Genomic DNA, 23,339 nt, shown 5'->3' on the forward strand with positions numbered 1-23,339 from the left:
TTTATGTTCTTTATTTTGAGACAGGGTCTTGCTAAGTTGTTTAGAGCCTTGCTAAGTTGCTGAGACTGACTGAACTTACAATCCTCCTACTTCTGCCTCCCGAGTTGCTGAGATTATAGGCATGCACTCTGCCCAGCTTAAGTCCTTTAAATCCATGGTTGATTAATTTTTTTCCCTGTCATTTGAGAGAGTAAATTTGACAAGTAGGGGTAGGGTGTCAAATGATCATAGATATAAAATATCACAACTAAACTTCCAAGCTGGTTTTTTTACCCAGAAAAGGAAACACAAGGTTTCATTTTTTAAGGTGTGTCTCCCACTTTAAAAATAACTTAAATGTGAGCTGGAGTGTAGTTCAGTGGTAGAGCACTTGCCTAATATGCATGAGGTCAAGAATTCAATCCCCAGCATCGCCAAAAAGACAAAAAAAAAAAAAACAACCCAAACCAAAGTTTAAATGTGTACCTGGTGACAGTGTTATATAAAAAATATTGTCTTTCCAATTCTGTTGCTTTAAATTATTATTGCTTCTACAACTTTGAGACTAACTTAAATGGCTGATTAAGCACTTAACTTCTAGGTAGTATTTTAGTCTTCACAGTAGACTCCTTTTTAAAAATTATCTATTTATTTTCTTTTGCAATAAATACTTTCAAATAGAGTCATCCAGACCTCTGGGAAAGATTTTAATTCAATAATTAGGATAATTTTTGGTATTGCTGTTAGGAGAGTTTATGCAAAAAATTTCTGCCACTATGCCTTCTTAAAATTGTCTACAGAACTACTGTTTGGTAGAACTAAATCATAGCATCTGTCTATGAATTAGTACAGGTTCCTTCAGATTTCATTTTCATTAAATTTGGTGACAAATTTTGCACATTGTTCTATGGAGATTCAGGCTCATAAATTTTTATTTTACTGAATTGAGTATAATGAAATAAGAAGCATGAAATTGGTTTCAGTCTTTTCATCTTGACAGGGAAAATGGTTGAGGACAAGTCAGGGTTCCAGGAAGAATGGTCATTTAATGCTGATGTGACCATATGCTTGCCTTATGTATAAAGATGTTTGAAAGGGAAAGGTAACTGTGAGTCTAGCAGAAGACCTTTTTGTGAGTTGTTAAAGGATAATTAGCGACAAAGGTAAATCATGACTGCTGTGCAAATGGAAACAAACATGACATATTTTTTATTAATGGAGAATTCATAAAATACACACAGACCAGTAAGAATACTGAAATTAATTTACAGTTAGATTCAAAATTGCTTAGTTCCATAAGGAATAATCAGTTTCATTTCCACAGAACACAATTTTTATTTCCAACAGGAATCATTTGCATTGCCATCAATATCCTACAACCCAAAGAATTATAGAATAGCTTAGAGACAATAAAAGATGGATTTAACCAAAGAACGTGTTAGACAGGACACCCAGTGATTCTTTTTTGTCCATTTCAGTGTCTTTTACAATCTTTCCCCCACAGTCTTCTGAAATTAATCCCTCTCTCAACCTCTAAGCCTACTTGCATTGATCAGCCCAGTCAAACATCAGTTATGGTTTTAGGTATGATTTAGGAAGATGATTGAGTGTGCAGTCTTTTGCCTCTGAATTAAACTCACTATCTCTATAAACCTTTTTTTTTTTTTTTTTTAATCGTTACTTCAGAGTAGAGCTGCCTACATGTAAGGTTGAAGAGTTGTGCTCTGAGGAAGAGTAGTACCTGGCTGGTGCTCTGCTTACTTAGGGCTTTGTCAGGGAAGTTGCATCTGTCCAAAGGTGAAACCTTTACTCATTTTTATGATGGTACCAGATAGACTAGTTACCTCCTTGTTTTTGTGATCTTAGTTCTTAGGGTTATAAAAATGCGCAGTCATCCTAACTGTACATTTTTTTTTTCTTTCAGGTTTTCTTACAGAGACTGGAAAAACCAGAGCAAGTACTATTTTTTCTGCAGGAACTGAGTCTGCCTTCCAAGTTACACAAATCAGAATCATGGTAATTGTCCTACTAACTTCTTTAAGCAATGTTACTACTTATTTTTTTTTTTTAAGTAATAGGATTACATTTTAGAAGGCCATATTGTTACTGTTTCATTGGGTATATAGTGATTATTGACCTTTGTCAGGCCTATAGCAGAGAGTAAGGACACAAAGATGGATAGATTAGTGAAATCTGTGAATGGTATGACTTTAAGGATTGAAAAAGAACACTTCTTGAGATGCCGCTTTCTCACTTTTCTATGGCTTAATAAGTCTGAGTATCATTTCATTGGTTTGATTTTGTGTTAGAGGTTTGAATTTAACCATATTAATTGGAAACGAAACGGCCATAGAATTTTTTTTTTTTTTTGTACTGTGTATTGAACCCAGGAGCATTCTACCACTGAGCTTCTTTTTGTCCATTTCAGTGTCTTTTACAGTCTTTCCTCACAGTGTTCTAGAAACTAATCCCTTTCTCAGCCTCTAAACCTGCTTGACTTGATCAAACATCAGTCAAGGTTTTAGGTATGACTCAGAAAGATGGTCAGTTGTGTGATATTTTCTCTCTTCAAATTAAAAATCACAATTTCTATAAACATTTTATTTTATTTATTTTTTATTGTTACCTTAGAGCTAAATTGCTGAGATTGGCCTTGAACTTGAGATCCTCCTACCTCAGTTTCCTGGGTTGAAGAGATTACATGTGTGTGTCGCTGCACCCAGCTAGCTGTAGAACTTTTACCACTTTGATGTTCTCCATTCTGATCTCTGTTTTCAGGTTCGACGTGGCGGCATTGGTGCCCAGTGTGGCCTGGTTTTTGCCTATAACTCACCTTCTGATAAATTTCATGCAGAGGAACACTTTAAGCGGTTTGAAAAATATGACAAATGGAAGCTTCAGGAGCTCAGGCAATTTGTAAAAAGCAGGTAAGGAGCAGATCAAAAATCTGTATACTTGATAAAAATGTACTTATTCTCTAATTGGTGAAATATGCTTTCTTGTTTTTATAGAAAAGTACCACTACTATTTCATGGGTTTTGACAATTTTATACATACATTTATTCACTATCCAGTTAAGACATAGCACATTTCAATCATCCCCCAAAAGTTCACTGTCACTTCCCAATCAAGTACCCTCCACATCTAAGGCAATCATCATTGTGATTCCTATCACTGTAGATTTATTTTGCCTATTCTAGACTGTTATATAAATGGAATCATTGAGTGTATATCCTTTCATGTCTGCCTTCTTTTACTCAATGTGATTTTAATTTTCATCTATGTCATCATTCATCTTTTTTATTGTTAGGTTATATTCGATTATGTGAATATACCACAATTTGTTTATCAGTCTTCCTGTTCATTTAAATTTGGATTACATATAATTTGAAGCATTATTAATAAAGCTGTCAAGTGTTTTTTTATAACCAGTAGAGGGGAAAAAAAAAGAAAAAGTACCACTAACCCACCACAGTGGATAACATTGACTGCATATGTAGAAATGTGTGTTAATTTGTTTGCTGCTTCCTACTCTGTTCTTTTTATGAGCAGGGTCACACATCTTCAGAATGTCTGGAGAATAATACATTCCTGAATTAGGGGAAAGTACCTGGACACTGGGAAATTTACCCTTATGGAGAGGGTGATGGGGAGTAGAGCAGGGAGGAGAGTGAAGCATGTAATGGAGGAGTTTCAAAGAAGAAAAATTAGATAGTATGTTTTAGAAGAACTACTTTGGCTTGTGTTATGTGCAGCATGGATGGAGGAAAGCAATCACAAAGGCAGGTGGGATAGAAGGAGATTGGCACTGTTGCCCAGGAAGTCAGAGCTGGGGTGACCTTGACCAGAGTGGCAGCCACAGCACCTGTAGCAATGGAGTGAGGTGAACTGATAAAGAGACTCCTAGAATTTCAAAATAGCAGTTCCTGGGAACAGACCAATGGAGGAGCAAGAGAGAGAAGATGACTTAAGTGGCATTAGGTCTGGGGGCAGGGGCATTGGGGCTTGGGTAGCTGGGGATCTTGTTAGCATCTTTATCTGGGATAGAAAATAGCCCAGGGAGAAACAGGTTAATATAAGATGATGAGTTCAGTGTTGGCTCTGCAGAATTTGACATTCTAGGAAACCTTTGAAATGTCCAGCAGCCAGTTGAACAAACAAATTAAGAGCACAGAAAAGAAACTTAGGCTGAAGGGATACAAAAGGAAGTCATTGAAACGATAGTTTAAAATGTGGGACTAGAAGAGATCACTTTGGAATTCCAGGGTGTGAGGACTTGGAAAAGAAGAGAACGTAGAACATCATAATAAGCAAGACAAGTGGCACCAGAATATAAGGGGCAACATAGAAAAATTCCTGCAGAGAAGTAGCAGGAAAGCAGGACTGAGGTGTCCACTGTTACCCAGCAATTAATAAGATAAATACTAAAAGCAGATCTATTGATGTAGTCACAGAAGTCATTGGCAACCCTTGGGCAATGTTGCCTCCCTTATTGCTGTGAGTAAGTTAGAACTCATAGAGCAGAACTGTAGTTTCCATTTGTGTACTTGTATTTAACAGGAAATAGAATGGAGTTAATACAAGTCTTTAATTATCAAGTGCAGTGCTGCTTACACTTTAATATGCATTCAAGCCACTGAGAGATGTTGTGATAATGCAGGTTCTGATTCATTAGTTTTGGATAGAGCTTGAGACTCTTTTCTAACAAGCTCCCATGTGACCTTGATGCTAGCCATCCATATACCACACTTTGAGTAGCAAAGATCTAGAATAAATCCTTCTCTTCACTGAAATTCCTTTGTTGCCTCCCTGAAAAATGATCATTCTGCCTCCACAGAGTATTCAGTGATGGAAATCAAGGAACTTCATTGATTAGAATATGAAGCTTTCTTTTTCTTTTTTTCTTCATTACTAGGGGATCCAATCCAGGACCTCACCTAGTGCTCTACTACTGAACTATACCCATTGTCTGAAGTTCACTTTTGTAATTTCTATTAGGTGGTCTTAATTTCAGCCTTCTAAGTGAATTGGAACAATTGTGTCTCATTCCTGAAATCTCCCTTTGCTATGCACACATATTTTTGTTGTTGTTGTTGTTGCTGGGGGCGGGGGGAGTACTGGGAATTGAACCCAGGGCATTCTACTTACTAAGTAAGCACTGTATCACTGAGTCACATCTCAACCCCCACACACCTTATTTTTTGGTACCAGGGATTGAACCCAGGGGTGCTTAACCATAGAGCTGTATCCTCAGTCCTTTTTAAGTTTTAGACAAGATCTTACTAAGTTGCTTAAGGCCTCACTAGGTTGCTAAGGCTGACCTCAAACTTGGTATCCTTTTGCCTCAGCCTCCCAAGTCACTGGGATTACAGGTGTGCACCTCCACATCTGGCTCCACACATGCCTTTTTAAAAAATGCTTTGTTTTTTAATAATAACCAAAAATGACACCTAATTTGAAGCTTCTATATCCCACTCTTGGGACATATTAAAATAGTTATTTCCCCTAAATAAAACTGCTGTCAAACAAGGTCTTTCATATCTTTTTTAAATATATTCTTAGTTGTCAATGGATATTATTTATTTATTTACTTGTTTATTATGTGGTACTGAGGATTGAACTCAGGGCCTCACACATGCCAGGCAAGTGCACTACCGCTGAGCCACAACTCCAGCCCCCCCCCTTTTTTTTTTAACCTAAATACAGGCTTATTCACTATTCCCTAAATGATTTTAGTTCCTGGTTCCAGCCTGAACTACTCTTAAATCCTGATTAGTTGGCCTATATATTAACAGTTTCTTTACAGTGTGGAAATTAAAATGTTAATGTGCCCACATCTATCTTCTTGAACATTTTCTTTTCTTTGTTTGAGCATTGGTAAGGCACCGTGCTCCAGGGTCAGCTGTTTGGCTGCTATGCTTGCTTAAGCACAATAGCATTCAATTCTTGTTTCCCCTTCTTGCCTACTATGCAGTATGGTTTAGTGACTATGGTTGCTTCTCTCTTCTCTGACACTCTGCATATTCTGTATATCACAGACATTTCTTTGATAGTACCCAAAGTAAATTGTAAAATCTTCATATGTATGCTGTGGATGAAATTCATTGATGTGGTTTTGGTCTAAGAGAATTCTACCTGTTTCTTTAAGGGTTAATTGTATCACAAAAGGTTTGTGCCAAGAACCGCTTATGTTACTAGAACATTTTTTTCCCCTCTATTCCAGAATCTACTCTGGATTGTCTTTCTTCTTCTTGTCATAGTTCCCAGAGTTTGTTGCTGGTATCCATGCAGCCTGAACTATTCTGAACATATCTGTCATGTGTTCCTAGCTTGGTAACTGTATCACAGCCAGAATAGTGTAATGTTTTAGGAATGTTATTTGAAAAGACAGCCACCTTCTTCTTCTTAATTGTTTAATTCCTGAAAAGGGAGTATCATTAAAGAATGCAGTTTTTTAAGGGCTGGGGTTGTGACTCAGTGGTAGAGCGCTTGCCTTGCACATGTGAGGCCCTGAGTTGGATCCTCAACACCACATAAAAACAAACAAACAAATAAATAAATAAAGTTCGGTCCACCTGTAATTAAAAATATTTTTAAATGCAGTTTTTTAATAGATATGCATTTTTTAAATATTTATTTATTTATTTGTTTTTGAGATGGGGTCTCACTGTGTTACCCAGGCTGGTCTCAAATTTATATGCTCAAGCAATCTTCCCATCTCAGACTCCTAAGTATCTGGAACTGCAGGCACATACCACCATGTACAACTAGTACCTAGTTTTCAAAAAGAAATGGCTCACAGTTGTGTTTCTATGGCTTAAAGACTGGAATGCTTTCCTGGAAGGATTTCTTAAGGAACAGGAAAGAATTCTGAGGATTATGAAGGCTGGGGTTTTGGGGTGTTTTGTTTTATTTTGTTTTGTCGGAGCTCCAAGGTGTGAAAGTGTTCATCTAGGCTGGTCATACACATATTAACCAGACCTAGGGAAGAAAATAAATCTCTCCTTAGTTCTTTCTAGGACTGCCCTTATTTGTATCTTCCTCCTAAGAATCTCAATTAAGGCTCCTCACTTCATGTTTCATTCTTTAGATGAGCTATTTATTTAGAGAAGCACACTTTCTTCTTAGTTCCCAAATTATATTTGAGTCTGACATAGTTCCCAATTTACAGATAAGAAGTCTGAGAGATGGAGAGGCAATTACCATCACTACCTTTTGTATTCCAACAGTACCAGGTGCCACACCCAGTCCCTAATTGGTCACTGACAGGCTTTCTATACAAGCTAAATGCCACCAGGTGATGCCTCACTTGACAAACACTAGAGAAGTTTAGAAATAGAAAAATGTTTTGTGATTACCCTTGTGTTCACAGGATTGGTTGCTCATCTGATGACCTGGGAGAGGATGATCCTATTGGCTGGTTTGAGCTGGAAGAAGAGTGGGATGAAGCAGATGTCAAATTGCAGCAGTGCAGAGTTGCCAAAGTAAGCATAAGTATGGCCTTCATATGTTTGCCTGCTGCCCTGCTTTTATTTTGTATACATTGTACTGCTTGTTTACCAGCCCTGTGCCAACACTGAACCTCAGAGAAGGATTGACCTCAAGGAGTTTCTAGTCTAGTGAAAGAGAGAGATGTGATATGGGCTGTGATAAAGGGAAATTCAGAGTGCTTTTGCAGCCCAGATGCAGAATATTCTACCCAGCCTGCAATTCACCCAGGAAGGCTTCCCAGGAATTGTGATATGATGCCAAGTTTTAGAAATTGACTAGCCTTCATCTTTAGCCAGGCTAAGATATGTAGAGTAGGCATCTCAGACTGTGAGAGCAGTAAGTCTATGTATAAATGCAGAGATATGTTTTTCCATGGCTGCAAAAGAAGCAATGACCATCTGGCTGCTTAATTTTTTTTTTAACCTCAAGCATAAATCTTACACGTAAGAGAATTCAGAACTATCTTTAGGACTTACACAAATCAGATGCTCAGTAGATATTTATGCAGTTAAGTAGTAGATTATAACTTAAACTCTAAGAAGCAGGTTGATTATACAAAAGTTGGACTTTGAAAATAGCCTAGCTTTGAGCAGATAAGACTGTTTCCTGGGCTTCCAGCACATGAGTTGCATGTATCAGTTGGGGACTTGGACACAGTTCCTCAGGGCATTGAAGGCATGTGTGTTTTCATCACATATCTGATTTTTGTTTTTAAGTGACCATACTAAATGGCAAATATACTTCTCTTATTCTGTTTTTGCCTTGAAGAGGGCTATTTCTCTTAGGATGATCTTTACCAAAACCTGACTTAATTCTGCATTTGTACTATCTGTTTTTCTGTTTGTTATAGATACTGGACGTAGATTTTGTATCCGAACTAGTGGGCATGATGGTATCTAATAAATTATTAAAATCTGGAACCTCCCCACAAAACTCTTTTCCCCACTTTTATTGTATTTAGGGATTCTGAGTCCTCTTGAAATCTCTTTTTCCCCTTCTAGTATTTGATGGTGAAGTTCCTCTGCACCCGTCAGGAGTCGGCAGAGCGCTTGGGAGTGCAAGGCTTGAGCATCAGTGGGTACCTCCGGCCTGCAAGAGCAGAGGCAGAGCAAAACATCCTCTGTGCCCACTGCAGAAAGGACACAGAGAGTGTCTGTGGGGCCACCCTGCTCCTCAGGACTCTTCAGTTCATCCAGCAACTCGCCCATGACCTGGTAGGCTTTCCTTAGTTGTTACACCACATTTCTTTAGGAAAAACAAATGACAGTGTTAAAAGAAATGAACACCAACCAGTAAACCTGGGTCTACTTATACCATGGCAGTATGAATGTGTATAACAGACATCATGCTTCTGTAATGACATTGAAGGGCCAAGGAAAGTGGAATATTGGGCACTTATGGCATTAGCCAGTGAAAGACTAAGTGGCATGTGGCCATTGTTGTGATCTCTCTTCAAATAGACCTGCAAACACTGCTTAAAGTTCTCTAGCCATAGGACTGGGTGTGTAGCTCAGTGATAGAATGTCTGCTTAGTATGCATAAGACCCTAGGATCCACCTCCAGCACTACAAAACAATAAAATTAAAAAATAAAGGGTCCCCAGCAATGGTTGCCCAGGGGAGGAAGGTAAAGTAAATTCATGAGGCTTATGTCTTTTTTAAGTCTTAAGATAATTATTATTGAAGTTTAGGTGAATTTTATTTATTTACTAAAATGTCAGGATTTAAAATCATTTGTGGGTTTGATACCAACTTTTATATCCACTAATAAAACCCAATGACAATTTATTCAATGGAAGATTACTATAAACATTACCATGGAGTACACATCTCATCTCAGGAATCCAGTGGAGCCCTCTCATGGGTGTATACAACAGTGTCTGCTCCTGGCTTTCATTTTCCTCAGGACAGTTAGAGGCTGGTGACTCAGTGTACATATATGACTAGTTTGGTTTCTGTCATCTAAGAGCTCATATTGCAACAGAAAAGAGCAAATTAGAGGGAGAGACCTAGGAATAGCAGGTGGATTTACAACAGAAGTTCAGTCCATGTGCAGGAAAGGGTCAGACAGGTCCTGAACATTAATCACCATCAGGTAAAGACTGTGCTGCGTTATGAAGTTAGGAGACTTTTGCAGATGTGTGTATGGTGTGTGTGTTAAGAGGGTTATGTGTATATATACATTTATATATATGTATGTACATACATATATATAAATATGTGTGAATGTACAATACATATAAATTTATACAATATATATAAATTGTACATACACATACATATTTTAGAAAACTTTATACCAGAAATAGTTCCTGACAAACATTTAGTAGTTAAGAGTGTCAGTTATATGAGAATTTCACTCATGTGAAGCCACCTCACTCCTTAACAATGAGTTAACAAAGGCATTACAATATTGCTGTAAATGCATTTTTTTAATTTTGCTTTTTCTGGTCTTTATGATTTTTTTAGGTACAGCAGAAGGAAAGTGGCCTAAAATATAAATCTTTTCTGGACTTTACGGGTCTTGATTTGCAGATCTTCTGGAATTTTTACAGTAAACTAAAGCAAAAGTAGGTCAGAATTTGTTATGATAATCACAAACAAAAGTGAAAACATTGAGTTTTGCAATTCTGAATGGACAGTTCTTTTTTTTTTAACTTTCTACTCGTATATATTATTCTGATTTGAAAGATTTGGTTATTATTGGAAAAAAAATACCTTAAATTTTGATGAAATACTTTAAGAAGTGCTTTCACAGATGTTTTCTTACTTGATTAACTTCACAACTTTTAGGATAAGCAGGTCGAATATTTTAGTAGTACATGTTGAGCATCCCTAATCTGAGAATCTGAAACATGCTCCAAAAATCTGAAACTTTTTATGTACCACAAGTAGAAAATTCCATACCTGACCTCACGTGATGAACTGCAGTCAAAACACGGGTACACTAAAAATTAACCAACAACTACAGATACACTGAAAATACTGTATGAAGATGTCTTCAGACTATTTGTATAAGGTGTATATGAAACATTAATGTATTTCATGTTTAGACTCGGATCCCACCAACAAATATCTCATGTGTGTACATATATTCCAAGATCAGAAAAAGTTCAAAATCTGAAACATTGTGTTCCCAAGTTACTCATCCTCATTATACAGATGAAATGGCAGGATCAGAAATGAATTTCCTTCTCAGTGGAGGGCAGCGTCAGATGAGGCCTGCGTTTCAGACTCCTAGTACAGTATTCTTGCTGTTCTGCCCTTCCTCTTGCTTGGCATTCTTTTTTGTTAAGCCTATTATCCAGAGGCGAGTCCTCTGTAGACCGCTGTATGGCTTTGGAGGGTGAAGGCAACTTGCTCTTTTGCTCTCTGATGTTTTTTGTCCTTCTGCAGCCCAAGGGAAGAGTGCATATGTGCCCAAACCTTGCTGCTGCGCCTCCTCCAGAGTTGCTTCTCAGTGCTGCAGGGAGAGGCACTGGCTGCCTCTGGGGAAGAAAAGCCTCCAACCCAGCGCCCTGAGGGAGTGGAGGCTGCCAAGGAGCTCTACATACACTTATGTGATGGTAAGGATTTGGGGAATTCCCTGAATACAACCCTGCGCTGGCCTCTTGCTGGCATGGGGAGGTTCCTGTGTTCATGCAAACCAGAAAGGGATTGCTGTGGTGGGTTTCTTTGAATTACCATTTCAAGTTCCAAATTTATTTCTTTATCAACTGACTTCTCTTCCTACCATTTTCTCCTGTATCACAGTGAGCATAATTACTGTTACATTATTCAGTTTTGAGCTCTTTTTTTGGGGGGGGTGGGTACCAGGGGTTGAACCCAGAGGTGCTTAACCACTGAGCCACATCCCCAGCCCATTTTATTTTTTATTTGAAGAGAGTATCTCACTAAGTTGTTCATGGCCTGGCTAAATTGCTGAAGCTGGCTTTGAACTTGTGATCCTCCTGCCTCAGCCTCCCAAGCCACAGGATTACAGGCATACACCACCACACCCAGCCATACTATTCAGTCTTAACCTCAATCAAGGCTGAGGTGAAGAGATTACAGTGACAAATTGAAGATGAAACGAGACAATCTGACAGTATTTTTAAGGTTTTTCCAGGTTATATCTCAAAAGAACAGAGAAATAAGAACTGACATATATCGTCTTTGTTTTAGCTAAATGTTAACAAAAAAATAATATTCTTATACTGCCTAACCTGTACAAAAGCAATTCTTGTTCTGATATTAACTATAAAACGGAGAGTTTTGTTCACCAGTTTTTAGCGGTATGTATTGTAAGTGAATAGATGGAACATATTAAAGTTGATTCCATTGTTCATTTTTATTAGTGGTAGATAGGGTGGATGGAGATTCCATGCCCATGGAGATATTAAAACAAGAGGTCAGGAACACCCTTCTCAATGGAGCTGCCATCTTCTTTCCTGATCGACAGACCCGACGGAACCATCTCTTCACCATGATGGTAATTATTATCTGAAAGGACAGTTCCCATTCCTGAAGTCTATTAGGATGAGATCTATTAATCTTTGTTCTCTCTGAATATATTGTCAGTTTTAATTTCCCAATTGTGGGGGACACACAGATATCAAAGGACAAGGACAGTATTTCATCTGTGTTTCACAAGTGTTATCTCACAAAGTCACAATTTAGTCTCCATCTTTATGACTTGCCTTCAATAAAATTTTGTTTTATTTTTATTTCCCAATTATGGGAAAGTTTAAAATGAATACCAAAGTTGACTAAATAGTACAATAACTCCTATCAGCCCCAAATGTACTAATCATCTAGCTTCAACATTGATGAACTTGGGCTAATTTTATTTCATGTATAAAATGCTTCACCTACTCTTTTCCCCACAATCCAGTATCATTTTGAGGTAAATCCCTGTTGTATTTTATTCAAACTATTTCAATATAGATCTGTAAAGAAAATATGACCAAGTTTTGATCTTCAGCTGGTTTTCTTCTCCCTCCTAGACCCCTTCTCCATGTTTTTCAGACTTCATACCAGGAATGAAAGATGCTTTCAGTATTTATAAGCATTATTTTACCAAATGGAGTATCCTATACAAAAATCTGTTTCACTTCTTTGCTGGAAGCATTCACCAGGTGGCTGAGCAAATGATTTTTTTTTTTTTTTCTCACACGTCTCACATGATAAGTAGAAAGAGAACATATGATCTCTAGAATGACATTGGTGTCTGTTAGCAATGCAGTCTTGTCTCTTTTGCCTTGCCCATCCCTTCAGACAGCAGCAATGAGGATTGTTTTTTTACCTTCTCATGCTGATGAATTGAATAGCACTGCTGACTTTTCACCATTCTAAATAGTTCTTTCTTTAGGTAATTATGTTTATTGTGACCTTATCTTAGCTCCCCACTGTGCTGTGCCAGGCAGGGCCCTGGGCTTAAATTCTCTGGAAATCCCTTGTCAGTGCCTTATATTGAAGAAAGTGTTCAGTACATTTATTTAAGAAAAAATAAAATTCCCCCAAAGTAGCCTGGTAGTCCCACCAGAAGGTCTATCTATTTCCTATTACTGACAGCATAGACTGTAAACGTACAAGACAAAGGAAAAGCTTTGATCCTGATTAAATACAGAAAGCTCATGAGAATTGCACTGTCTTTGCCTTTTGCTCTGGGGATGGCATTCCCAATGATAAAGAGTATATATCCCCTGGAGGTCCATTGTCTGAACATTTGTATCAGGCTTTTCTACAGGAAGGCTTACAGATGTTACCTTTGGCAGGGAACCAAAGTCACCTGCCATCTTTTGTGTGGATGGTTGGTTCTGCTGCTTCTTAGCACTGGACCAGGTTTTAGGTGGTTACTGTAATATGGTCCAGGCCCTGCTCTCCTCATACTATGGACCAGTGGGTGGTGGTATTTCATGCTTTTATAGGTCTTTGGAATGTCATGGGATAGATTTTTTTTGAATGTACACTTTCTGGTTTTGTAGAAGAATGTCACTGAGCAAGAGCACAAGCAGTCCCTGCAGCTCACTTTCCGTTCACTATGCACATATTTTAGGTAAGATCATACTTCAATTGTCAAATATTTCAGATCTCTGCAAAGTCATTTTCTTTAGCTATCCCCTCCTTCCATGTCATTTGGAGTAGTACTTTTCCTGCCCTACTAGAAAGCTCAATTTCTGGAGTGAATTATTACTAGGAACAAGGACGATTAAAATACTGGTTGAATTATAGCCTTGTCAAGAGCTTAGTCCAAGTTCCAATCATTATAAAATGAGTTAGAGTTGAACCTGCTGAAGGCTTCTTTGAGTTCTTCATTTTCTAAATAAGTTTTAAAGACAAAAACTAAAAAAGCCAAAGAAGTTGGGGTTCTGTACTCAAGTGTACAAACCCAATTACATTAAAACCAACTGTAAAAGCACAGAATTGTAGTTCACAGAAGAAAGGTTCCAGGAGGGGAGGCTTGGAGATTTGTAGTGTTTTGATTATCAAAGAAACGCAGCCCACAGGACCATTAGCTTCTTTGTTAATCAAAACACTACAAATATATATCTATAGATATATAAAATTTAGTTGTACATGGACAGGTACCTTTATTATTTATTTATCTTATTGAGGATTGAACTCAGTGCTTCACATGTGCTAGGCAAGCACTCATCCACTGAGCTATAGCCCCAGCCCCCAGGTATAGACTCTTGATGGAGGAAGAAAGCTAATAGCTCAAACACCTGCCTGCAAGTCAGACTGAGCCTGGTACGGATGCCTGACTTACAAGGCTAGCTATATAAAATGTTTCCAGAATCAAATAGCAAGGATGATGGAAGAGCCTGGGGCCATTATCTGAACAACATTTGAAGTAGGGAATCATTAGCCTGGATTGTCCAGTTAGCATTCATGAGGTCAGTATTTCTTTTTGGTGGCCAAGGTGATTTACTCATTAGACATATTCCTTAGGATCTTTTCTAAGGCCTGGAGGATTTCTGAGTCTGTGCTTACAGAAGGGTATGTGGACAGATAGTGGCACAGTCTTAGCTGGAATCATGGTTTATCTTCCTGATGCAGACTCTTTCCGTCCCATAGAACTGATACTGAAATCTTTCTGGGATTTTTTAAGACAGAAAACATGAAAATCCCCTTCTTGAAACCAGATATGGTGACTAATTTGTGTATTTTCAGTGATAAGGATCCAGGCGGCCTTCTACTTTTACCTGAGAAAAGTGACCTGGCTGACATGAACATCAGTGAAGTCCTGGCAGTCATGAACACCCTCCTCTCTGTTGCTGCTCGAGAGGTATCTCATGGCTTCCTCTCTCTCTTCTTTGCCTTGTGCTTTTAGGAACACATGATATGGTAGTCGCTATGCCTGTCCTTTAGCCCTTATCTACAGTATGACTTGATGATTACACATGAACACAGAGGTTTCCCAGCTAACCCCTATGAACAAGTAAGGGGACCTTTCCTTTCCTGTCCCCTGGTAGTCAGCAAGGAGTAAAAGCACAGATGTGCTTATTAAGACTTCTGTGAGGGGCTGGGGATGTGGCTCAAGCGGTAGCGTGCTTGCCTAGCATGTGTGTGGCTCAGGTTCAGTCCTCAGCACCACATACAACAAAGATGTTGTGTCCGCCGAAAACCAAAAATAAATAAATAAATATTAAAATTCTCTCTCTCTTAAAAAAAAAAAAAAAAAAAAAAGAAGGGCAAAATTCATTGATGAGTTTATTTAAAAAAAAAAAAAGACTTCTGTGAAAAAAGAGGAATGGATTTGTAATCAAGGACCCTGATACTATCAGTGGTCAGCCCAACACGTAGTTATATATTTGTGATGTGAATTTTGTGGAAAACTGTTTTGACATTTAAAAAAAAACTGATTACTTAGTAAATTTGAAGACTAATCAAATCTGAAAATGTAGTCTCTTTTTCCCATATTAATGATATTTTTTAAACTTTGTACTTCTTTTTTTCATATGAAAGGTTTTGCTTCTCAAAATGTAGTTCATGCTCTTAATGATGGGAAGCACCAGGAATAGTGAAAAAAATAATAATTTCCAGGTCCTACCCCAAGCTACTGATTTGGAATGTCTAAAGATAGGTTTAAGAATGTGCATTTTTACCAAGCACTCCCAAGAGATTTGGAAAAGAGAGAAATGCTTTCCTAGGAGCCAAGAACTACCTCATAGGGCTAAATATAGGAACCAGAGAGAAGAGGTGTTATGGTAGGACAGTCCACACCATACCCTTGAGATATTTAATGATATGGATGTCAAGGCAACTTATCTGTTTCTTGTAACTGAACTTAGTGTCTTTAAATCTTTTATATTTTTGATAGTGCTTTACTGTTCTCAAGTTGCTGTTAGAGCCATGATTTTATTCATTCCTCACAGGCTGGAGCAATAGGCCAGTGAATAGTTATCTCCCTCCCACCACCACCAGTTCACTTATGGTGTCCTTAGAGAGCTTATAATCTGACTAGATTATCTGCCACAGTCACACTGATGCTGACTGTTATTTAGGCCTATTATTGCTTTAAATCCAGGGTTGGGATTTCACTATGGTGCCTATTTTCTTTAAGCTAACATTAATTCTTTATACCTGATTGGTTCTCTGTTTTCCACTGTCACATTAATTTTCTCTTATTTTCATTGTGCTTTCTGTCTTATTTCCAGACTCTTCTGCCTACCTCTTGTTTTCCTTCAAATTCTCATTCCAGCCTATTGCTCATCCTTACTTGTTCTCTGCTCTGATTTGCCATTCTCATCTCTATCTTTATTTTTACCATTTCCCACACCTTCTCTTTCTCTTGGAAGCTCACCTAAATTATACCTGTTACACAAACCCTTGAAACTTTATCTTAGCTCTTACCCTAACCAGTTCTTCCACTAAAGTCATATCATCAGTTCCATTGGGCAAAAAACCTCAGGGTTCCCACCTGGTATTCATAGATGCTGCTGAAACTTAGGCCATTGGACTCTAAGTCTTATCCTCTTTCCACTAAGCCACACTTGCTTTAAGATATATGTGGGGAAGCAAGGTGGCATTTGTCCAAGAGAATTTCCTCTAACTATTACCATATGGAGATCAAATACTTGTCCTTTTTTCTCCTCCACTCATCTGTGATACAGAGGTTACAGATATTATTGGACCTCATAGGCCAGAGATCACTGTAGCCATTAACAGAATTCCTTGAATTATCATTCATGGAGGCATTTATGGTTATGTTAAAGAGGTAGAATTAGTTTAGAGGAAAAATGTAAAGGTGATCCAAAGTATACCTAGCATGAAATTTTTCTGCTAAGTCTGTTAACTCAACGGTATCGCTGAATACCTGCTATGTATGAGACCCTGTTCTAGGCACAGCAGATACAGTGATGGCAGAGCCCAGTCTTGAGATCAGACAAATGTGTGATTAGACAATTCTGACCACATGGCAAGAACTGTCAGAAGGTGGGTATGGGGTCCTTGGGGGAGTCAGGGATTCATACCTCACCATGTCTGGTAGAGCTGAGAAAAGGCATTTTCGAGAAGATGGTGCTAAAGCTCTGCACAAGACCATGAATAAGGCTTAAGCAAGCAAAGAAGAACAGAATGGCACTGTAGATGGAGGGACTGGCACACACAGAAGCTTGTGACAAGGTGGGGAGGAGCAGGTGTTCAAAGAGCAGGAGTGATAATGGGTGGACGCTAAGCATGCTTAGTTCATAGTTCTGCCAGTGTTCAGATGTTGATACTGGTTGCACTCAGGGTAGTAGTCAGTGCTGGAGATTGTAATCAGTAAAAAACAAATGATAGTTGAAGTCTTAAATAGAGATAGTATCATGTCATCCATGTGTTTCTTGAGGCAATCTTACAGAGAAGGGGTAGAGTCTCAGGAAGAAATTCAGGAGAAACAGAAGCTTGGGGAGGAGACAGAGCTTCATAGGGGATAGAGGTCAAAGAGTCTCTGAGGTTCAGTGGGAAGGATTTGCTCGCGAGGTGGTAAATGGTGTCTGAGGGGAGTGGTATCCACAGAAGCAGCAGAGTGGGAGGGAAGGGGAAAGCAAAGCCTCAGAAGATAGAGGCAACTTCTAAAAATGAGGTAGATATATATGAGTATATATGACAAGGTGCCGTGGCCCACACCTATAATCCCAGCTATGTGGAGGCTGAGGTAGGAGGATCACAAGTTCAAGGCAAGCCTTAGCTTAACAAGACCCTTTCTCATAATAAGAAATAAAGATGAGTTAGGGTGAAGCTCAGTGATAGAGCACCCCTGGGTTCAATCTCCAGGACCCTCACATGCACATACACACACTCATGAAAGAGTGTGTGTGTGTGTGTGTACAGATGGCTTACAGAAACAACTCTCATTTAAGTATTAGAACATTACTAGTATCTTTGAAATCCCGTCCCCCCATCCCCATGTCTTTTCATGGCTCACCTTCCACTTTCCTCAACAGCTACAGCCACCATTCTGAAGTTTGTGTTCATCATTCCTTATTTTTCTTTTTCTTTGTAGTTATCCATACCCAATGTGTTTATTTTTCCTGATTTTGTCCTTTAACAGAATCATATGTGTACAATCTTTTTGTGGCATGTTTTGAGATTCATTCATGTTGATATATGTGTTGTCATATACTTTCCCTGGTGTGCAGTATTCCCTCCATAAACATGTCACACTTTTTTTTATCCATTTTTACTTTGGAGGGATTGTTGGGTTAGTTCCAGCTTGAGCCCGTGACAGTGCCAATACAAGCATACCTCATGATATTTATGTGTAAGAGTTTATCTCTAAAGGTCGGGTGATACTTCAAAGAAACTCCCAATAACAAAGATGGTGGTTAGAGAGCCATGGAAATATGAAGATTTATTTTAAGGTGAGAAAAATTTAACTGAAAGCTCACGAGAAGGAGCCAAAGAGAAAAGAAATTTCAAGATGTAAAACAGGGAAGAAATAAGCAGTGGGGTGGGTTCCTGAGCTGTGGAAGGAAATATCCCGTGGAGCAGAAAACATTGCTGTAAAGTTTCTGAAAATTGCAGGGCAAGAGAGGAGTTTTCATAATGCCATCTTTCTTGTTCACTTCTGGGTTGAAAACTCTTCTGAGACTATTCCCCATACAGGTAGTATTTTTTTTTTTTTTTTTTTTGCTAGTAATAGCTGCTCCCATAGAGGGCCCTTGGCTGTATTCTTTGAGTAGCCTGCTTGGGACATTTTGTATTTGTCTGCTTCCTTGTAGTGTGAGCTGTTGATGCTCAGTGGGACCCAAGGGGAGGCTGGCTCTGTGCTCCTCTCCCTCTTCTGGTCTGTCCAAGGCAGCCTGCTCTCCTGGTGCTATCTGCAGCTAAAGGCAACTGACACAGCAGCCAAAGGCCTGGCCGTGGACCTTATCGAAAAATGTGAGTGTTGATATTAAATACACAAGAGCAGGTGTCTGGATTTAACTCTGCACAAAAACTTTCTCTTTTGTAACTCACACAGAGATGTACACTGGTTCTTTTTTTTTTTTTCACTAGGTTCTTTATTAGAGTTCAGATCTATGCTGGGTGCAGTGATGCACACCTATAATCCCAGCTACTTGGGAAGCTAAGCCAGGAGAATTACAAGTTTGAAGCCAGCTTCAGAAATTTGGCAAGACCCTCAGCACCTTAGTGAGACCCTGTCTCAAGATTAGAAATAAAAGGGGCTGGGGATGTTGCTCGGTGGTAGAACTCTACTGGATTCAATCCCCAGTGCCACAAGAACAAAAAACACAAAATAAAACCAAAAAACTGAATAGGGTAACTTTTGCCCTCTTAAAATAGAATTCTATAGTATGTCTTTTTGCTCAGAATTTCCTATTTGAATGTGGTATATGTCTTAGTATTTTTTTTTGAGGAATTGGGTCATTCCATAACCTGACATTCTCTCTTCAGTCACACAGCACTCTTAGATGATGTCTCACTTGTCAGGATAGTCTGTCATCCATGGCTTAATCAAGTCATCTAAAAAAGAGTTTTGAGCTTTTAGCATCCAAGGTGTATGAATACTGCTGTGACCTCTGCCAGTCCTGAAGTATTCAAATTCATGTCCTGTAAACCCACAGAAAATTATATGAAACTAACAAGTTCTGAGAAATTGGGTGGGAAAAATTTGGTTTCATCAAACTTGCCCTGAGTTATGGGGAGTTCCACATCCTGGGGCTTTGGAGGAAAAGCTGTAGGATGTTCAACCCCCACATTGGGCTCTGGAGTTATGGGGAGTTGCACTTCCACAGGTTTAAATGCGAGGCTGGGTACTGTTGAATAATGAACTTGATTCTCAGTTAGGACCTGTGGCTGAGTTGAAGTTTCTTGTGTTGGAATCATTCCTTCTTGATACTTTGGAAGCAAAGTTGAGGTTTTCTGCATGGTTGGAAAAACAAATACGGGGACCGTTGGAAGAGATATAGAGAACGTTCCAATAGCTATAGGGAACGATGAAAGAGCTACAGGCTTCTTCTTCGCCCTAGAACGTTTAGTGGGTTTTGGAGTCGAGGTGAGTTCCAGGTCCAAAGGTTGAAATGTAACACTGGGTGATGTTAAATCCTGAGCTTGATTCTGACTTAGGACCTCAGTTGAAGTTTCCATCTGAGTTGTGGTTGCTTGTTGGGCTGAAGAAAATCCAAAGTTTTCAGGGAATCCTGGAGACTGGGAAGGGGCATTCGACTGGGTTGGATAAAATGTAACTTGCTGGGTGGAAACTGGCTCAACTTCTTTAGTGGCTTCTGAAGGTACAGTAACTATCAGAGCCACATGTTGAACTGTGGTTTTAGGCAAATGTGAAGACCCACTTCTGAACATTACTTCCGGATCTTGAGGTGAAAATGACATGGAATCACTGAAGGAAGCAATAGTCGGGACAAATGTGGATTCTGGAGGTTTAGTTGGGAGTGTTTCCTGGACTGGTGGAAGTTCAACACTCACGGGGGGCGTTGAGGGCAGAGATGAGCTCTCCTGCTGACTTGATAAAGATTCCTCAGGCAGCTCTTCAAGCTGACTGGGGACCTCTTGATCAATTGGAGGTTGTTCCTCCTCTAGAGGGGGGCTTGGCTGAGGTTCCAACTGCTCAGGGGACACTGAGGACTCATCTAGGGTCTCCTGTTGCGCTGAAGTTTCAACCTCACTATTCAATTCTGGAGTAGGAGACTCAGCTTGATCAGAACCTAGAGAAGAACCTGTCACATCCTCACCTTCTGGAGATTGACCTACATCGTTAGGGAGCTCTGGAGGCACAGTTGGGGCTTCAGGCTGGGATGCAGAAGGTCCTGACTCATTAGTTGGAATTGAGGGAGGAACTATAGCCTCACCATTGATCATAGAAGTTCCCACCTCTGTAGTGGGTTCAGGTGTTATAGTCATTAGTACATCTGCAGGTTCACCGGTCACACTGGGCAAGTCTAGAGATTGCACCGGTACTTCCAGCTGGCTTTCAGAAGACTGGTCCTCCCCAGGAGACTCAGAAGGCTCAGTTGGGGTCTCTTGCTCACTGAGAGAAGGTTCAGTCTCCACAGGAGGGCCCGGAGGCTGAGCTGGGGTCTCTTGCTGGGTCAGAGAAGGTTCTACCTCCTCCACATACTCTGGAGGCTGAACTGGGGCCTCCTGAACTGGAGCCTCCTGAACTGGAGCCTCTGGCTGAACTGGGGCCTCCTGAACTGGAGCCTCTGGCTGAACTGGGGCCTCCTGAACTGGAGCCTCCTGAACTGGGGCCTCTGGCTGAACTGGGGCCTCTGGCTGAACTGGGGCCTCCTGCTGGGCTAGAGAAGATTCGGCCTCCTTGGTAGGTTCCGAAGTTATGGTAATTTCCACGTCTGCAGGCCTACCTGTAACACTGGGCAAGTTATAATAATGAACTTGATCCTGACCTAGAGATGGAACTACAGGTAGAGTTGGTAGAGTTTCAGCTATATTCTCCATAGGGGACTTGGGAGCTTGAACTGGAGTCTCTTGCTCAGCTAAAGAGGGTTCAGAGAGCTCTGAAGTCTGAGCTGGAGCCTCTTTTTGGGTTGATGAAGGTTCTACTACTTCAAGACCCTCTGAAGGCTGGGTTGGGGCCTGCTCCTGGCCTGAAGGAAGGTGAATCTCTTTATCTGCCTGCGGAGTTACGGTAACCAGATCTGCAGGTTTACTTGTGACAACCGGCTGAGTGTCACTTCTTAGAGATGAAAGCTTATGATGCATTGATGCTTCACCTCCTAGAGCCTCCTGGTCCTCAGGAACTTCTTGCTGGGACGAAGAGGACTGGAGCTCCTCAGGAGTCTCTTGGGCCTCCACAGAAGGTTCAACCTGGTCAGGAGTTTCTGGAGACTCCTCTGAGTTCTCCTGGGATTCCGGAGGTAGGTTGCCAGAAGAAGCTACATCTGTACTTGGATACACATAATCATCCTGCAAGTTGTTCTGAAGCTGAAGTTTTGCAAATTGCTTTGGAGTTCCACCAACAACTTTAGCAAATCTCGGATGCTGAGCTACATCCTTCTTCAGATTCAGTGGTGAAACAATAAACTTTGCTGCTTTTGCACTCTGACTATCTAGAGGTGGAACAAGTACTTCAAATGACTGGTGATCTGTAGACTGATGCAGATTGACAGTATGAATCTTACTTTTGAGTCGAGCATTGGAACCAATTCTGGGAGCCTCTCTTTCGGAATTAGTTTGTCTTGATGCAGCAAACTGATCTTGAACAGCAAACTGATCCATCTCTGGGGCCGGCTCTCCAGGTGAAACCCTGCCCAAGAATGGAAGCAAACTGTCAGTTAACTTCCGTGGTGAGTCCAACATCTGGGAGCGAGCAGAGGACCCCAGGTCATCAAAGACTCCCAGGTCTGCCGGGGGTGTAAGCGCATGGGGCGATAAGGGTGGGAGTTCAGAGGAGAGCAGAGACCAGGGCTTGATAGGCCCTGGGTGCTCAGCGGTCAGCTGGAGAGGGTCCTGGGGCGACTCCAGAGGCTGAGCTGCCTGGACCAGCAGCCACAATGGTTGCCACGTGAGGAGAAGCCCTGGTGCCCAGAGGCGCAGCAGGGACATGACGTGCGGAGGCTTCGGGGCACAGCGACCTAGGCCAATGGGGCGCGGGGCGCGCCTGTGGGAGCCTAACCGTTATGGCAGCCCCTTGAGGCGCGCGCCTGGGAAACCTCAGTGGCCCCGCCCCACCCTTTATTCATGACACCTTGATTATGACACCTTTATTAGGCTCAACCTTTATTAGGCTCGCTCAGACCGGGAGCCTTTTCCCACAATCAACCAACCCAAGCTTCCCTTCCCCAAGCAGGGGCCACAATCGACCCCCACAGGCCCCCTCCCCTACATCGAAGCAGGATCTGGGCCCTAGATGTGGGTGGCACCAGGACTCTAGCAGCCCATTGGGTGGGGGGCGGCAGAGATTCCCAAGGAAGTCACAGGACTGAGCCTCTGGGGATATTCAGTAGTGCTAGTCCAGTTCTGGCGGCCTGAATTCTTCCTCTTCCAGGCTGAAATCCCAGAGATATTCTTCCTCCCCTTGGCTATACTGCTTCCAAGAGAAGCAAGTGACCTGTAAAACGAGGGCCAGTTAGGTTAACAGGCAGACTACACATTAAGGTTATTTATTCCAAAATGTTGCCATTTGCTCTAAACTCTCTATCCTATTTCATGTTTGATAATTAATTCATCACTCTGTTAGGCTGGGGCTACCATTGAAATCAGTGATGACTCCGAAATTTCTGTAGGAGGGGTTTTAGGCAGTGGGCAATTCAGTCTGAGAAAGGGGTGTGAATCCGTGTGGACAGCCCTTTACACTGGCATGGGAAAACATCTCCTTCCCACCTTGGCTCAGGTAGGCGTGACAACACCACTTTTTTAAAGGTGACTTTTTTTTTTTTTTTTTTTTAAGAGAGAGGAGAGAGGAGAGAGAGAGTGAGTGAGGAG

At 40.5% G+C, this 23,339-nt stretch overlaps 2 protein-coding genes across 7 annotated transcripts in view; one reads left to right on the forward strand and one right to left on the reverse strand.

The window, feature by feature from the left end:
• Positions 1–23,339, forward strand: part of LOC124102274 (zinc finger ZZ-type and EF-hand domain-containing protein 1) — a 50,248-nt gene that overhangs the window by 18,282 nt on the left and 8,627 nt on the right. For 2 of the 3 annotated variants that reach the window (XM_046458508.2, XM_046458509.2), the window contains exons 9-18: positions 1,904–1,995; positions 2,758–2,906; positions 7,352–7,463; positions 8,472–8,684; positions 9,939–10,039; positions 10,866–11,035; positions 11,807–11,940; positions 13,436–13,506; positions 14,625–14,739; positions 18,659–18,818. In XM_046458508.2, coding sequence (XP_046314464.1) covers positions 1,904–1,995; positions 2,758–2,906; positions 7,352–7,463; positions 8,472–8,684; positions 9,939–10,039; positions 10,866–11,035; positions 11,807–11,940; positions 13,436–13,506; positions 14,625–14,739; positions 18,659–18,818 — 1,317 coding nt within the window. Of the gene's footprint in view, positions 1–1,903; positions 1,996–2,757; positions 2,907–7,351; positions 7,464–8,471; positions 8,685–9,938; positions 10,040–10,865; positions 11,036–11,806; positions 11,941–13,435; positions 13,507–14,624; positions 14,740–18,658; positions 18,819–18,935; positions 23,277–23,339 lie in introns of all 3 variants that reach the window. The other variant, XR_009228109.1, reaches the window with a different exon arrangement.
• LOC124102272 (zinc finger ZZ-type and EF-hand domain-containing protein 1) overlaps positions 22,025–23,339 on the reverse strand; it is a gene marked incomplete at its 5' end in the record, with an annotated part of 68,079 nt that continues 66,764 nt past the window's right edge. For 3 of the 4 annotated variants that reach the window (XR_009228108.1, XM_046458501.2, XM_058583678.1), the window contains 1 exon segment: positions 22,616–22,965. Coding sequence is in view for 3 of the 4 variants with exons in the window: in XM_058583678.1 (XP_058439661.1) it covers positions 22,864–22,965 (102 nt within the window). 4 annotated transcript variants of the gene reach the window in all.

This window comes from Marmota monax, unplaced genomic scaffold, assembly GCF_021218885.2.
Source record: "Marmota monax isolate L192 unplaced genomic scaffold, Marmota_monax_Labrador192_F-V1.1 WCK01_AAM20220418_F8-fsc00949, whole genome shotgun sequence".
Lineage (NCBI taxonomy): Eukaryota > Metazoa > Chordata > Mammalia > Rodentia > Sciuridae > Marmota > Marmota monax.